The 17,534-nt window shown below is 35.3% G+C and overlaps 1 protein-coding gene across 1 annotated transcript; it reads right to left on the bottom strand.

The window, feature by feature from the left end:
* Positions 1-16,386: 16,386 nt before the first annotated feature.
* LOC126705990 (L10-interacting MYB domain-containing protein-like) lies at positions 16,387-17,268 on the bottom strand. Its single transcript, XM_050405271.1, has 3 exons — positions 17,245-17,268; positions 16,670-16,915; positions 16,387-16,548 (listed from the first exon to the last, which is right to left on the bottom strand). The coding sequence occupies exons 1-3, from the start codon at positions 17,266-17,268 to the stop codon at positions 16,387-16,389; spliced, it is 432 nt and encodes a 143-aa protein (XP_050261228.1).
* Positions 17,269-17,534: the final 266 nt, after the last annotated feature.

Genomic DNA, 17,534 nt, shown 5'->3' with positions numbered 1-17,534 from the left:
TGGTTTTCCGTAAAAATGTGTGTCTGGTAAGCACAGGAAAATAGGGTCAACGGAAATTAATTTCAGCTTTGACCGAAAATTCCCCTCTCAAGCCGGAAATCAATTTCAGTTGCTATTTTACCTTCAAATGGATTCCGGAAAACACAGATAAAGAGAGAGAGAGAGGAAGAGAGCACACCCCTCCGGCCAGCCAAGCTCCGGCCAGAGAGATCGCACCTAGAGAGAGATCGAACCCAGAGCCCAGAGCCCTTCGACTTCACCATTCGACTTCGACTTCGAATCGCACCCTTCGACTTCGACTTTGAATCGCACCCTTCGACTTCACCGACAAACCCAAAGCCCAGATCACGCATTCGACTTCACCAAGATCGCACCCCAGGATCGCATCGAGACGACACCAATTGCACTGAGATCGCAATTGAGAAATGGTTGGGTTTTGATGAATTTGACCAGATTTGATGAATTTTTTTTTGTTGGGTTTTGTTTCTATATTTATCTATTGAGAAATGGTATTATATATTTGTTTATAAGCTGAGAAAATGTGAGGAACAAGAAGAAAATGTGTTTTCTATATTATTTTCAGCAATACAATCAAACACTAGAAAATATTTTCTAAAGTATTTTTTGGAATGCAACCAAACACTTGAAAATATTTTCCTTTCCCGAAAATAGCATTTCCGAAAAATATTTATTTTTCGAAAAATATTTTACATAAACCAAACACAACCTAAAGAACACTTGGAAAAAATTCTTAAAGTCGCCACTGAGTACAGGCAACAAAGTCTTCAGGACTCAAACTTACATACCTTTTGAGGCTTTTTATTTTTACTTTTATAAAGAGTCACTTCATTGAGGCTAAACAGAATAAAACATATTGCAATTATTACAAGAGAAATTCATTTTATGAGTTCAAAGATCTCCAAACCCTAGAAAATTCACAACCAGTAAAAGGCAGAATTAAACCAAAAGCGTTACTAATTACTTCAAGACTCAACTTAATTACAGACACAGCTAGCTCACAGGAACTCCAATTAACCATAAACTAGAACGACAGGAACTAACACAGTTCATCAACTAAACCACGTAAACACAGGACACGGGATTAACACAATAAACTGCAACACTCAAACCTAGGCGCTAAACACATCATAATCCTGGCGATGTGAAAACTCGATGATTTTGTTGCATATATATATGGCCAGTTCTAGGTCATTTCAATTTTCAGATGCGTCAGCTGCAGGGACGGAACTAGGATTCGAAGTCGAGGGGGGCAAATATAATTTTCTTGAGAGGGGCAAATATAATTTTTCATGGACTTATTTTCTAAAATCTTAATTATATACCTATTATTTAATATTTTAAAAAAATTTGGGGGGGGGGGGGGGGGGCCACAGCCCCCCTCTTCTTCAACATAGTTCCGTCCCTGGTCAGCTGGTAATTAATGTGACAGGAGCAGCTGCTACGTACGCCGTGCCATTTTAGAATTGATTGCACATGTTACATGAATTCACCGAGGGCTTCATCGATGGTGCATAAAACGATCGAAGTTCAACATTTGTCACGTGTCAATCCAAAAACAGTGATTATAAATCTATAATTTTGCTAAGATTATAAATTTATAATTAGGTTCCCTTACATTTCTTTTGGTACGTTTCTTCAAGGGTTATGTGTCAAATCTAATTTATTGGATGTTTAGTATGACAAATTTGTTTTTACTTAACCAAAGGCAAATAATTTTTGCTTTATACTAAGTGCCCGTTTGTTTCCACATTTTGAACCCAAAAAGCGCTTTTTGAAAAAAGTCAAGTCAAAAATTGCGTTTGGTTAAGCCAAAACGCAACTTTTTGATAAAAATTGCGTTTTGGGCATAGGCCAAAAACGCGGACTGAACGTGGAAATTTTATGGACCTCTGAGGGTCCATAAATGAAAATGCGCACGGCGCATTTTGATGGGTTACCATTGCTAATGATGAAATTACAGAAATACCCATAAACAAACACAGAACAAACACTACAAATCATAACAATAAACAATCTTTCTTTCAAACATCTCTAAACTCAAGCATAATCAGATTACCAGAATACAAACTCAAAAACACAGTTTTAAAATTAATCAAATCATAACAATAAAAGCAAAAAAAAAAAAAAAAAAAAAAGACAAAGGACAGAAGCTAGCTAACCCATCTGGACTGGGTTGGGGACGAAGATGAGAGCTCCCTGGAATGTTCTTGAATGAGGGAGAAAGGGAAAATTTTCTTATCACAGAGAGAGTTTTGGAATCAAGTAAAAAAAAAAAAAAAATGAGAAAGGGAGCTGGAGAAAGAAAGAGCTCCTGGAATGTTCTGATGAATGAGGGAGAATGAGGAGAAAAGGAGAGTAAAAAGAGGGGTTGAGATAGTGGAGAATGTGTGGAGGAGAAAAAAAAAAAGAAAAAGAAATAAAACTAAAATGTATGGTTGAAAGTGAAATGGAAAAAGAAAAAATAATATAAAAAATAAAAAATCCTAATTGAGAAATGTTACCGTAATATTTTTATAATATTTTCACAATAAATTTTAAGTAACAGATTGTTATTAGTTAATATTGGTTAGTAAAAAAATAATTTCAGTTATGGGTTCAAATTAGAACTAGTAACAACTTTCCACATAAATTTTGTTGTGAAAATATTGCGAAAAATATTATGAACGTAACACTTCTCATAATAAATTTTACGCGGTAATTTGTTATTGGTTCTCATTTGAACCTACTAATAACATTATTATTTTTCTTATCTACCATTAACAACTTGTCATATAGACTTTATTGTGAAATTTTTGTAAAAATGTTGTGTCCATAACTTGCATTAAGAGAGATAATTAAAACAAAAAAATCACTTATATATATCTTGTCCTTTTTGGTAATTTATAACTCAAACCTCTACTTTTATAAGTGCTAGCCAAACACTCAGATTTTTCAAAAAACATTTTTTAACAGTTTTTACCAAACACTCAGTTTTTTAAAAATGCACTTTTTCATTATGCACTTTTTGAAAACTCCACTTTTTCATTATGCACTTTTATAAAAAGCTGAACCAAACTCACCCTAAGTATTTTTCATTTCTCTATAATTAATTATGAAGGATAATGACTTGTCATAAGCATCCGTTATTTTTTTTTGGAAGGATTTTGATATAATTTGATTGGATATGAGTAAAAAGTATAGGGACAAATTAAAAATGAGTAAAACTAAAATGGGTTTTGTTTCTTATAAATAAATAAAAAAGGGTTTTGTTTCTATTATCTATGCCCAAACTTTGATGGATTAACTGGTCATGACCCGTAATTTTCACATACGAAACATAATTAAAAAAATACCCTTAAATGTATTTTTTAACATCATTTTTTTTATCCTTTCCTTCAATACAAGTAAAAATAAATAAAGAAAATACTCAAAAATAAAAGTAAGATAATACATAAATATTTAATCTTATAATTCTATAAAGATATTTAGTTTTAATAGCCCACCAATCCAATAATTTCACAATAGAAAAGAAAAGAAAATATGTACACTTGTCATATATGAAACACGAAATACAGTAAAATCATCTAAAAATTAATTAAATATACATAATTTTGAGAGAAAAATATAACATGCTAAAAGTGAATTCAAAAGTAAATAATTACAAAGAAAATGTGTAATGCACTTAATTATCAAAAACCATTTTATGTTAGTAGTAGATTACTAAAATTATTTAATATTTTAAGAATTGCACATCATGTTGACGTGTGATTTATGTAGTTTTTTCATATAATATATGAGATAGGTTCAAGTTACATCTGAAGTTACACCTGGTGTAACTTCACAAGAGTTACACATTTTTAAAACCATAGATTTTTTTTAGATCAAATGGTTAGAAAACACTCTTGCTATGTCATAATTATTCCCTAGAAATTAGTGGTTGACATTAACTCTTCCTATTAAATGTAGGGAAAAAAAAAAACAGCATTGAACTCTCATATCTCCACCGTCATTGTTTTCTCCTTTCTCTGTCCACGTCTTTTTGGTTCTATGCACTTTAAGCCTCAACCATTGATTTCTAACACCATTGTTTCAAGGTACTGGAATTAGTGCTATAACAACATTTTTTTAAGAATCACTTATGGCCAAAGTCACAATTATTTTAGAGAACAATTGTTGTGGCTAAGTTTTTCTAAAATATTCATGACCAATTTCGTTTGAGATCTGCCAAAATAATAGGTCAAAGGGTGAAAATAATTGGAAAAACACTCATGGCTGAGGTATTATGAAGGCTTCATAGTATGTTTATTTTGTTGAAACTTTTTTTGTGAGAATATATGAAGGCTTCCTAGATGTTAGATGGTTATATGTGGTATTGTTTTTTTATATTCAGGTAAACATATATGATATTGTAGTTGTTGTTCAGCTTCATCCTTTTTTTTTTGAGAGGAGTTCAGCTTCATCCTTCAGGTATATTGAACATATTGTGCAAATTTGTTCACAGAGTTGCTGTTGCTACTCGTTTCCAGCGTGCTTTTATGCAACTTCTTTATGACGCTCAGTTTGAAGAATTATCAGCTAGGGATTTGATGTTGACATCTGCACTTAACACAGATTATCTCCTTACTTTGCCAGTATATGTTGATTGGAAGAGAGCATCTGAGTCCAATGCAATAATATTCAGGTGTTAAGTGCAGAAAGTAGAAACGTAGGAGAAGTTGCAAAGAAAATGAAAAGTAAGACTTATTAATAAGGAGAGAGAAAAAGAGAAATAAGTAATATTTAATGAGGAGACTATTAATTAGGTAAGTATTTAATATTGTAATGGATAATAGTGTTTTGTTTTTATTCGTTGGATCTCTCATAAATCTACGGTTTAAAAAATGTATGACTCTTGTAGAGTTATACTAGGTGTAACTTGAACCTATCTCATAATATATATATATATATTAATATTACTTTGATATACAATAATCCATTGAAAATAATTCAATAAAACTAAAAACGTTAAATTTTATAACATAAATTTGACAAATGAGTTTGGTCTGAGTTGACCCAATTGGATCACATGGATCAAATTTTTTTTCTTGAATTTTTCTGACTTTATTATAACAAAAAGTTATTATAACATGATAACAATATACACACATGTAATAAACTCTCTCTATTTCCTAATTATTAAATTATATAAAGTTATATTATATTTATATTGTAAACACAAATATCCACACACATCATTATTCACACAAATAACATTATAACAAAAAGCAATGCAAACAATTAATATTAGATACACTCATACACATATAATATAAATTTATAATAAAGAGTGACGCTTATAGTTTACAAACACTTACTCGTATTCTTAGAGTTGGAAATACTTGTAGTAAGAGTGTATAAGATTTAAATTAGGGTGTGCAAAAATATTTTTAAAAATAAATTAAAGTATTAAACTAACAAAAAAAAAATTATAAATATATATATATATTTTTTTTTTTTTTTGAAGTCAGGGGGTTCATTTGAACCCTCTAAACAAAGGGTAGAGCCGCTCTTGAATTTTGTTAGGTATAAGAAAGGGATATGATAATGGCTTCAATTATAGAGTCACTGACTACATGGGGGTGTGACATAATGGTAAGAGTTTTTGTTCCAACACTTAGAGAGGAGCGGTTCGAGTGATAACCCCAGCAAAGCTCGTGTGGTACACGTGGTATTATATATTGCCGTTACGTAGCGTGGGATCGATGAGTTCACATCGAACACCCCCTTTTTTATTTAGCAAAAAAAAAAAAATTTGATAGAGACACTGGTTAGAAGTGAACTTACACTATGTTTAACAAAATACTAGAACAGAGGAGGGAGAAAAAAAACCGCAGGGGAGAGATGAAAAAAAAAAAAAAAAAACTTTTCCTTCATCGTGTTTGGTCCCATGTACAAGTCTCTCTTTTTTTCTCATTTCCTTCCAATTTGTAAGGAAATAAAAATGGTGAAATCCATGGAAATCTATTTCCTCCATTTTCTTTTTCCCCCAGCCCAAGTTGGTGACTTTTCCTTGTAGCCGACACATTGTTTTGTTTTTCATGGTTCTGTCATACAAGAAAAGTGATTCTCATTGGAGGCACGAATGCCGTGGCCCGTGCAGAACTAGCCCCGATAATAAAAAAGAACAGAGACACGAGACTAAGATTGATGCGATGTTTTTTTCTTTGTATTTTTTAGTTAAAGATTGACGCGATGTTGGAAGTTGACATCTCACTTTACATACACTCTTGTTGCTGGAAAATAATGAAGGGACCCAATTTAAGAGCCATATAATCTCACTCTGCTTTGAAAGGCTCAAGACAACCATTATTATAAGATTACAAGATTTCCCCCACATTATTTCCATAAGTATCTCGTGCAACATACTATGATTAATTAACTGTCACTTTTACATATGGACAGTCATTTTTTCTCTACTACAATTTCATTGTCTACCATATTATAATTGTGACACAAAATATTGATATTCCAAATTTTATCACCAACTGGTTAATTGCTAAGAGCAGTTGCTTCAGTAGATGCAAAATAGAAAAAAGTGGCAAGTTTTACACAATTTTGCTAAAAAACTACCTATATAAGACTTCGTATATCACTGTACATGTTTATTTTTGCTATAGTAACTGTGTATATTTACATATTTATTGTAACTTTGTATTTTATTTTTTTAATATTTCTCTCTCTTCACCTCTCTCGTCAGATTCTCTCTCTTCCCTGACTCTATTCCTTTGTCAAACTCATCCTAAATCTAAAAACCAAACTCATCAATTTACCCATATACAAACCCATAAAGAATCATCAAAACCCATATTGCAAAGAAGAAGAAGAAGCGAAGAAGAAGCATAAAAAGAAGAAGAAGAAGAAAAAGATGAAGTGATGAAGAAGAAGGGAAGAAGAAGGAGACGAAGAAGAAGAAGTAGCAAAGAAAATGAGAAGCAAAAGAAGAAGAAGAAGAAGAAGAAATGAAGAAGTTTTTAGATCTGAGAAAGGAAAGAGAAACACTAAATGAAAATTATATTTAAAAAAAATTATTTAAATGAAATAGTGTGTATAGTAGACAATCTGATGTGAGAGTTTTGTAAAAGTGATTGTGTAAAATAAATAAATAAAAAGTAGATTCTTTTTGTAAAATAGACTGATATTTTTAGAAGAGCTAATGTGAATACTTTAACAACTCTAAGGCTTTGTTTTCTAAAATCTATAATTTGTTCGTATACACTTCAATTTGGCACTAAAAGCATACCCTAAAGAGAAAAATCTAGGAAATACAATTTTTTGTGTCATAATTCTAATGTAGTAGTAGAAAAAGAAATTGTGATTTTATATAAAAGTGACAAGTAGTCAGTCACTGTTTACCGTATAGGATAGTTATGAGAAAAAAAAAAGTTTGGTAAAATTTGTGATATTAGAATAACTATTTATTCATGACTCCAATGACATGCAGTCCTCAAAGAAACTTCTGAATCCTGTAAGGACCCAATTTGAATCCCAAGCCCAAGAGTCAAAAGAATCTTGGCCCAAAGAGCCTAATACAATGAATTTGTAGAGAGTGGGTCAGAAAACTAGACTCTAATAGATTGGACAACAATTATGGTGGGTTTAGATAACCAGAAAGCAAAATAAACAAGTTTTATCCAAGAAAATTATCATCGACACAATCCGAGTAGATGCGTTCTTATATATATATATATATATATATATATATATATATCTCTTTTGAATTTGGTTACAAGTCTAATTTCTGTTGTTACAATGTTTTTCCTTTCTTTTTCTCTGATCCACTTCCCTCAAGGCCTCCTTTCTATTTTATACTATCTTCTTTCTTTCATCTCCACCCTCCACATGTAGATTAGGTCGCTGGTGTTGATTAAGGGTGTGCAAAAGCTTACCGTCATTGAGGAAACCGACCGGCACCGATCATTCCGAACTGCAGCTGCAACCGACCGACAGTATCGATGCCGGCAAGCGGAGGGCAAAACGATTTCCGATGCCAGTGCGGTGCAAACATCGGAGTAGAATGTCCGAAACCGAGGATGAACCGAACCAATATGATACAGAGTTATAAATTCCAATTAAAGTAATACGGCGTTGTTTCACTAGGATTTCTTAATTTTTTTTTAAAAACAACGTCGTTGTTTCACTTGTTATTAATAAAAAATAAATAAAAAATAAAAAAAAGAAAGCAAAACAGCATCGTTTTATGCTAGGTTTTCTGAGTTTTGCGTGCTATAAATTCATTCTATTCTCTGACAGCTGGCCTTCACTCTCTCTCTCTCTCTCGCTCTCACCCCTCGGCTTGGTTGGCCTCTGCCCTCTCAAGTCTCATCATTAGACGCCTCACCAATCAAGCAGTTGCCGCCAGCCACTCAGCCCAATCTGCAGCAAGCCATCTATAATCCCCTCTCCTCTCTCACATTTTGCCCTTAAGGCTTGAGTTCTTAAGAATCTCTCTCTATATGTCTGATTCCAAACTAAGCTTATAGTGTTACACTATTACTTCAAGTTCAAGTCCTACTCTCACATCCATCATGTATTCATGTCTAGTTGTCTGCCAATTAAAATTTAAATAACATTATGGCATTTTTTTTTTCGTGTTACACTGTTAGACTTTTTCTTTAAATAACTAAAGTTTTAATAGCATCCGTAGTTCTGGATAGTATAAAGTTTATAGTGTTAATTTTTTTTTTTGTGTTACACTGTTGGACTTTTTCTTTAAATAACTAAAGTTTTAATAGCATCCATAGTTCTGCCTAGTATAAAGTTTATAGTGTTACACTGCTAGAAAGTCCAATTTTTTTTTTATATTAAAAAAAAAAAACAGTTTTTTTTAATGTTTTAAACCGACCAAACCGATTATACTGACCACAAATAACTGCACCGCTAATGCGGTATGCATTGGTTCCAATTATTAGAAAATTGATCCTTATCGGTTCGGTAATAAATTTAGGAAAAACCTGAGCCTACCGAACCGCGCACCGCGCACACCCCTGGACTGTTGATCTTTGACCCATCAGCACATTCTCTTAGATAATTAATAGCTTCCCTTTGTCCTGTGCTTTCATGATGTGTATTCTTATCAATAGGATACCCCGAAATGTTACTCTGGATGGCAAACCACACCTTCTGACCTCTGCTTTGCTTAGCTGAGGAGGCATTCCTTCTTGGCCCACCTTCCCTAACCTTTTCAGTTATAGCTTGCTCGAGGAGTTTTGATTCTTACGTCTTCACTATCTTTTATTTGTCCTCGGACTAATAAGTGTCCTCGAACAAGGCCCATGGCCCACAGCCCAATAAATACTCTTGGGCCCTTTATCCCTACAATAGCCCCTCAAAATTTCCTTCTTTTGCTCCCCGAAAAGGAAAGGGATTTTGATACTTCAATCCTAATTCTGCTCTTCCCTCATATCATTCCTGTCTGTGTAGGGGTTTTTCAACTACCTAGAAGCACGCTCCTGATGCTTCGGCATTCGGAATGCAACTGCAATTAATTCCTGCGTCTCCAAGTTTCTCACGTTCTACGATACGATGGGGATCGAGCGGCTGGGGATTTTATGGGAATGTGAGCGGGAGTTTTCCCGCTCGCTCTTCTCTCTCATATATATACTGTTAAAACACTTTATCCATCTCACTTTTCGCATTCAAAATTCAAGAGCTAGTCTGAGGAGCATTTCTTCCCTCTCGTAAGTTGTTCCTAGTCACTTCTTCCCTCTTTCTTCACTTCAATCCTTCCCGTCTTTCTTTTTATTCAGTGTATGTTCTCTCCTCAGCCCACTTAATTTTATTTCATCCACCTATGCCCTTCCTCACCCCTCTCAAATGGGTAGATTTAACTACTTAGTAGACTCCCCCAAGGGTATAGAGAGCTTTAAAGCTCAATACCGAATCCCACCAGAAGTGTCCATTAGGTACTGCAAATAGGGAGGGTGGCACACCGATAGGCAGGAGGGAGAAGTTGTGATCCCCATGATTGCCTTCATAGAGGGAGGGATGAGATTCCCTATAGGTAGAGTTACTAGGGACTACCTTATAGCTCATAGGCTTTCCCCTACTCAGTGTGCCCCCAATATGTTTAGGATCTTAGGGAGCATAGATGCCCTTAATGAAAAGATGGACTTGAACTTCACCCACCATGATGTTAATTGGATTTACAACCGTCACCACTTATCGGGGTAGGGGTATTATCTAAAAACTAGGTACATTGAGGTTAGGCTTATATCGTGCCTCTCCAACTCCACCAAAGGCATGAACAACGATTACCTGATTGTCTTCGAGGAGTGGCGATGGCATCCACTGCGCGACAAGAAAAGGGACACTAGGTGGGGCTCCTAAGTCTAGGTCTTTTTGTTCTAATGATAATACCCTTGTTTATCACCAGTGTCTCTCGTGCTCCCTCTTTTCTTTATTTTTTACTTGTAATTTAATTTTCTTTGGCTTGCATTGCTTGTACTAACAAGGCTCTTCTATTTTTGATATTTTTGCAGACAAGTATTCAGCCATCCCAAACTTGAATCTCGTCAATCAGCCAGATTTGAATAGAATACTCAAGTCCGAGATATTCGTTCATAGCGACAGACAACTAAGGGTGGCACAATTAATCCTAGGCTACATTCTAATCTCGTCCAGCTTCTAGGCACCTAAATGTTTGATCAAGGCAAGGGACCCACGCTTGCACCAAATTAACGTTGCGGTCTTTGGCTTCCTTGTCATCGATCCCATCCTAGAGGGCATGCAACATGTAGAGCTGCCACTCCTACGCACTGCCGAGGAAGTAGCCACACCGTCCTCCAGCCATCAAAGAGGAGGAAGAAATAGTTGACATTTCTAAATCTGAAGACGATTTTGAAATCTTCAGCCATCGCTAGTCCTCAGAAGCCCCAGTCGAGGACTTTAGTCATCTTCCCTCCGCCCCGGTGAGCCATACCCCAGAAGCTCCACATATTCCAGACATGATGGTGCTACAATGTAGGTTGAGTACGAGCCTCCAAAAGCTTATGGAATCCCAGGCCAAAGGCAACACGCCCGAGGAGGTTCAACCTAAAACCTTTGCCTTTCCCCCTGCCTAGACTTCCCAACTTGACCTCATTGACAAAAAGAGGAAGTGAGACCAAAAGGGAAAAGTGGTGATGGATAAGAGAAGAAAATCTCCATCCAAGGAAGCCGAGGCTCAGAGGGGGGGCAAACAGCCTAGGGTCACGCAAACCAGATCTTCCAGTGAAGGAGCCATTACAACAAGGAGGGGTGACCAATAAATGGAAGTTCCAGCCTGGACCCCCTCCATAGTGCTAGATGGAGTTTCTCTTCCGAGTGATGTGTCCATAAGAGACTTCTAGCAAGGCAAGGCTGGGTACATAGCCAATGCTGTGGAGAAGGCCCTGCTGCTTCCCTCTGACATGGCCTACCTCAAGTCGATAAGGAAGCATGAAGTGTTCCTTAGCTTAAAGAGAGACCTCGCAATGGTAAGTCCTTCACCCAACCCTTTATATATATATATATATATATATATATATATATTCAAACTTTACATCCCTCTTCCCTTTTCTTCCATTTTGTTTTATTATGTTTCTTTTTTGGCAGGCTGTTCAAGCCATATATAGGGCCAAGGAGATGGTAAACTTCTTCCACCGGCAAATGAAGGAAGAGGAATTATGTTTCTTTCCCATAGACGGTGCCAATTGTAAGGACCCAATTTGAATCACAAGCCCAAAAGTCAAAAGGATCATGGCCCAAAGAGCTTAATACAATAAATTTGTAGAGAGTGGGTCAGAAAACTAGACTCTAATGAATTGGACAACAATTATGATGGGTTTAGATGACTTGAAAGCAAAGATAAACAAGTTTTATCTAAAGAAAATCATCCTCGACACAATCCGAGGAGATGCGTTCTTATATATATATATATATATATATATATATCTCTTTTAAATTTGGTTACAAGTCTAGTTCCTATTGTTACAATATTTTTCCTTTCTTTTTCTTCGATCCTCTTCCTTCAAGGTCTCCTTTCTATTTTATACTATCTTCTTTCTTTCATCTCCACACTCCACGTGTAGATTAGATCGCTGGTGTTGATCATTGTCCCATCAGCACATTCCTAAAGTCTTTGGGAGTAACTGTAAGGCTGAAAATTACTGTTCAGGTATCACTTCCACATTAATGCTGTCAGAGAGTTAGCTGCAAAACATTTAATGCGGTAGCGACAGCTTTCTCTTAGATATTTCATAGCTTCCATTTGTCCTGTGCTTTCATGATGTGTATTCTTATCAATAGGGTATCCCAAAATGTTACTTTGGATGTCAGATCACACCTTTTGACCTCTGCTTTGCTTAGTCGAGGTGGCATTCCTCCTAGGAATGGCAACGGGTCGGGTTCGGGCCGGGTTTTTTCATACTCGGACCCGACCCGCGGGTCTTAGCCCGAAGCTCGAACCCGGCCCGTTTACTAACCGGGTTTTTTTCCCGGGGCCCAGACCCGCCTCCGCTGGGCCCCGCGGGCCCTGCGGGCCCCATTAAGCCCTGCTAGATTTGGGCCCAATCCGCAGCCCAACCAAAAAAAAAAATTTTTTTGAACGGCCATTGCCCATTTCTCTGCGCATTTTTTTCTTTTTAGTACACAAAATATAAATTATGGAGATGAGTAAATAATAAAATTTATAGAATATAGTTTTAAACTCATTTTTTAAGAATCCTCTTTGGCCTAATCAGATCTATGATTTTCACTTTCAAAATTACAAACCAAACACAAATTTCAGATCTATGATTTTCATTTTTCCCTTTCAGAAATCATAAACACAAACACAAACTCACACGATTGAGGCAAACTGAACCCAGAAAAAAAAAAATGGGGAATGATGATTTTCATTTTTCCCTTTCAGAAATCATAAACACAAACACAAACACAAACTCACACGATTGAGGCGAACTGAACCCAGAAAAAAAAAAAAAATGGAGAACGAGGTGGAGTGAGGCCGTGTCACGCTTGTGGCCATGGGCGAGGAAGATGAGATGAGAGGGGCAGAGGACTGTTCGACAGTGTGAGATCGGTGACGGCGAGGATGAAATGGAGTTGAGATATATTAGAGCGCTTGGGACCGGTGACACTGACAGAGAGCTTGGGACGGCAGCGAAGGCTTGGGACGGTGGCTAGAGTTGGACCGGCGGTGAGAGAGTTGGCTATTGTAAGCACAGTCGGAGTGAGGGTGAGGATTGAGGGAGGGAGGGAGGCGTGGGTTCTGACTTTGAGTTGGTGCTGAAGAATAGAAGAAATGAGAGATTAGATTTAGGGTTAGAGTATAGGGGTATATATATAGGAGGGGTATTTTTGTAATATACAATACCAGGTTTTTATCCGGGCCGGGTTTCGGGTCAGGTCTCGGATTTTTTAATAAAACCCGGACCCGACCCGGACCCGCTTCAGGTTTTTTTTTTTTTTTTTTTAAACCCATACCCGACCCTATTCATAATCGAACCGGGTAAAACCCGACCCATTAGGGTCGAACCGGGTCGGATACCCGCGGGTCGGGCAAAAATTGCCATCCCTAATTCCTCCTCGACCCACCTTCCCTAACTTTCTCAGTCATAGTTTGCTCGTGGAGTTCTGATTCTTACCTCTTCACTTTCGTTTATCTATCCTTGGACTACTAAGCGTCCACGGACAAAACTCACGGCCCAATATATACTCTTGGCCCCTTTATCCCTACAAATCCCATTCCCACCCCCACAAGAGCCATTTGGTACATGTATTTAAACACATATTTTCAGTTTTTAAACAACATTATACGTATTTTCATATACTTTTTCACCCATACATATTTTCAAAAAATACAAACAACGTTACTAGAATAACATTACCAAACGGCCTTATCTTTTAAATCCACTTTTCTACCCTCCAATGATTTCATAGTGCCCTTTGGCCTCTTGTGGTGATGAAAGGTGGGTGATTAAGACAGGTGGACCATCTCACAATTATTTAGGTTGTAAAATTGACAAGGAATTGAAGCCCTCGCTGGTCAGACCAAGTCCAGAAAAGACGTGTTTTTTTACCATTAGCCTTTCGAAACAAGTATATGTAGCTTGACGTTCCAAAAATTGCCTTTTATTTTTTATTTTATTTTTATCAAAATGGCAGTGTGGGTGTGGCACTCTTAAGTCTTAAGTCTCGGAATTCAACTCAATTGAATTCATTTGCTTCAATTAGACATTGGATAGATAAATTTCACAAATATATACTCTCTCTATCTATGGTAGTTTCGACCTATCTTGACCAGGCCAATTTGTCTAAATTTCACTAAGTTTTGATTGCAGCTTTAACTTTTCATGTGTAAATGTATCTATCATCTTAAAATACTATGAAATTTATTCGACTTGACCGTGCATGAACCAAAATTGGGTTTAAAATGAATAAGATATCACAAAATCAAGAAAACAACTCAATACTTAGCATTTTTCTGTTGAATGTTGAAAAGTGTGACCTTAATTTGACTAAAGTAAAATCGAGGTCAGTGGTATCAAATCAAAACAAATAAGATGTGGTTGGAAAGTAAATCAAACAATTTTTTTTTCTTTTTTTAAGGTCTTTCAAGAGATTCCAAAAGACTAATCCAAACTCAAGGAAATTTGAGAGAGACAGAGAGAGTATTGTCCAAAAAATGTATAGGTAATTACCATCTAACTCTAGTAATTCCCAAAATGAGACTTACCAATTTTGTGCTCAATATACTTTATAATCAATAAAACACACAAATCATCTCTTGCAATGGCATGAACATGGCTCATTGATCAAGCTTGACCTTGAGTAGGGATGGAACTAGCACTAGGAGTTAAGGGCGAGAAATTAAAAAAAAAAAAAAATTCATTATAAAATTTAAAATAAGTATCTATTTAGTATTAACAAACCACCAACAAAGATAAAGACACAAAATCATTGTTTCTTAATATATTACAATGCAATTATTTATGAAAATGGAACTTGGTGTACGCCTTTGATGCTTGCATCTACTACTAGGTAAGGGCAAAATTATTTTGTTAAAAAAGTTTTAAGGTCCAAGTAAAATTGGTTGATTAATTTTTTTGGGCTTGTTAATTTTGTTTTAAATTTTAGATCAATGATTTTTTATGGCCTTTAAAAGGATCAAAGATATTGTTAAGGGAGGCAATTGTAATTTTATTATACCAAATTGCTAAAATTAATACTTATATATATACTAGTATTTTTTTATAATAAAAAAAATGGGGGACGGGTGCACTGCCCCCTGAGTTCATGAATAGCTACGTCTTTAAGCTTGAGGGAAATCTCCAAATAAATAATATGAACGAAGATAACATGAAAGAAAAAATAGACACAATCACAAAAACACTAAGAATTTTTGTGGTTCAATAATAGCATACGTCCACAGGTATTAGTGGATACATTCACTATATCAAAGAGAGATTACGTTGTGTTGTGTTTATACACACACACATCAAAAAAAAAAAACTCACAAATGATAGAGGTGATGTAGAGGCATCCTCGCAAAACCCAAAACTCTAATACACACAAATAGTTTTGTTTTGCAAATACATATAACAAAGAACAAATTCTCTTTAGGGCTCTCACAAGGTAATTCTAAGTCTCTTCCCATGTGTGATAACCCTTGGAAAAAGGCACACTTATATATTTATGGGTGAGTTTGGTTCAGCTTTTTGAAAAAGTGTTTTTTGATAAAAGTGAAGTTTTCAAAAAGTGCATAATGAAAAAGTGTTTTTTCAAAAAGCTGAGTGTTTAGTAAAAGCTGTTAAAAAGTGCTTTTTGAAAAAGCTGAGTGTTTGGCTAGAACTTATAAAAGTGGCAGTTTGGGGGATAAATTACCAAAAATGACAATGTCTATATAAGGGAGTTAATTTCATACTTAAATCAACTACATCGTATACTTACTAAATAATAATAATATATTATTGGTATTATTTTAATAATGTTTGGGCAATTTTTCTTTTTTAGTGTCATAATTATTTGTTATTACCATTAATGACTTCTTATCAATATTAATTAAATCTAAATACTTTTCATCATTATGAAGCACAAAATGAAAATGTAAAAAGATGATAAAATGCACACCAATAATCCAATTTTAAATTGTACTACATAAAAATGTAAAAAGATATAAAATACATACCAATAACCCAAGTTTAAATTGTACAACATAAAAATGTAAAAAGATGATAAAATACATACCAATAACCAAAGTTTAAATTGTACTACATGATATTATAAAAAAAAAAAAAAAAAAGGCAACTACTAATTATTATCCCCCCAAATCAAATTAGCAATGGAATCACGAAGAACCACCATCGCAGGGTCTGTTAAAGATCCTGAGTTCTACTCATAACTACTACCTGCTTCGCTATTAATGTTCTCTTCTAGAAATTGAATCTCGATTCTGTCAGCTATTCCAGTTGCTGCAACATCCCTAAACATTCTTTCAAGTTGTTCTAGATTCTGTGGACCTTTCTGTCGAAATTTTGCAGCTTTGGGTATTTCCTACAAAATGTAATCGTCATTTCACTCATATTGCAATAATATAAAATATATATATATATATATATATATATATATATATATATCTCCAACTAACTACATATTAATAAAATACTCAACTCACCTTCAACTTTCGATCCCACCAATCATCACTAGCATTAATCTTTCCCTTCACTGCATCCCAACCTAAACCTGTGTCATGACTATTCAATTGTTCCCACACTCTCCAATCAATTTTTAATACATCCCACCTACTTTTTAATTGGTCCTTATCATAGTTTAGACCGGTCTCATCACAAAATTTGGTCACCAAAATGGTCCAAACTTTGGGACTAAAGGCAGCACCTTTTGTTCTATTCCCGGCTTCAATCTATTCCACACAAAGGTTACAAATGGTAGTTGTCCAACTTGGATCTCCCCATAATGCTCTACCCTTTTTTGCCCCATCAGAAGCAGACGCACCCCACATCAGCAGCCCACGCACACCCTGCAGCACCTTACCACGCAGCAACACACGCATGCCTCATCAGCACCACACGCACTCCCCATCAACACCCCACACACATATACACCTACACACTCCTAACATTAAGATGTGACACACTAACATGTATTTGCATCCTCAGTATAAAAATATATAGGCTCCATGGCACATCTTTGACACATATTCAAATTGCAGAATTTCACAATGCTACTCACACCACCAGTAAATATAGATTCCATTATATGTTAAGGGTCACATAAAAAACATTTCATAGACATATTTGACTGGAGGATACATATATGGGAAACTGATTGTATACAATATGTTAAGAGGACTAGAATAAACATTCCATTATATTATTGTATACAATCAGTTTCCCATAATGCTTCTCTGTTTTCTACAAAGTATGGAGGATGCATAGCTAGAAACTATGTAAAAAAGTAAAGTTGAACCCTCTAGAATTCCAAAGGAAAATTAAGGCTGCTATGGCATGTTTTGTCCAAAG

The sequence above is a fragment of the Quercus robur genome, chromosome 1, assembly GCF_932294415.1.
Source record: "Quercus robur chromosome 1, dhQueRobu3.1, whole genome shotgun sequence".
Lineage (NCBI taxonomy): Eukaryota > Viridiplantae > Streptophyta > Magnoliopsida > Fagales > Fagaceae > Quercus > Quercus robur.
The sequence above is the reverse complement of the archived record's forward strand: the minus strand, read 5'-3'. Positions and strand labels throughout refer to the sequence as shown.

Bases quoted from the DNA above. Each gene is read 5' to 3' on its own strand.
- LOC126705990 (XM_050405271.1), bottom strand. From the start codon at position 17,268: ATGGAATCTATATTTACTGGTGGT. The intron at 16,916-17,244 runs GTGAGTAGCATT...TGTGTGGAATAG, and splicing joins AATCTATATTTACTGGTGGT to ATTGAAGCCGGGAATAGAAC. The intron at 16,549-16,669 runs GTGAGTTGAGTA...TACATTTTGTAG, and splicing joins GGTGGGATCGAAAGTTGAAG to GAAATACCCAAAGCTGCAAA.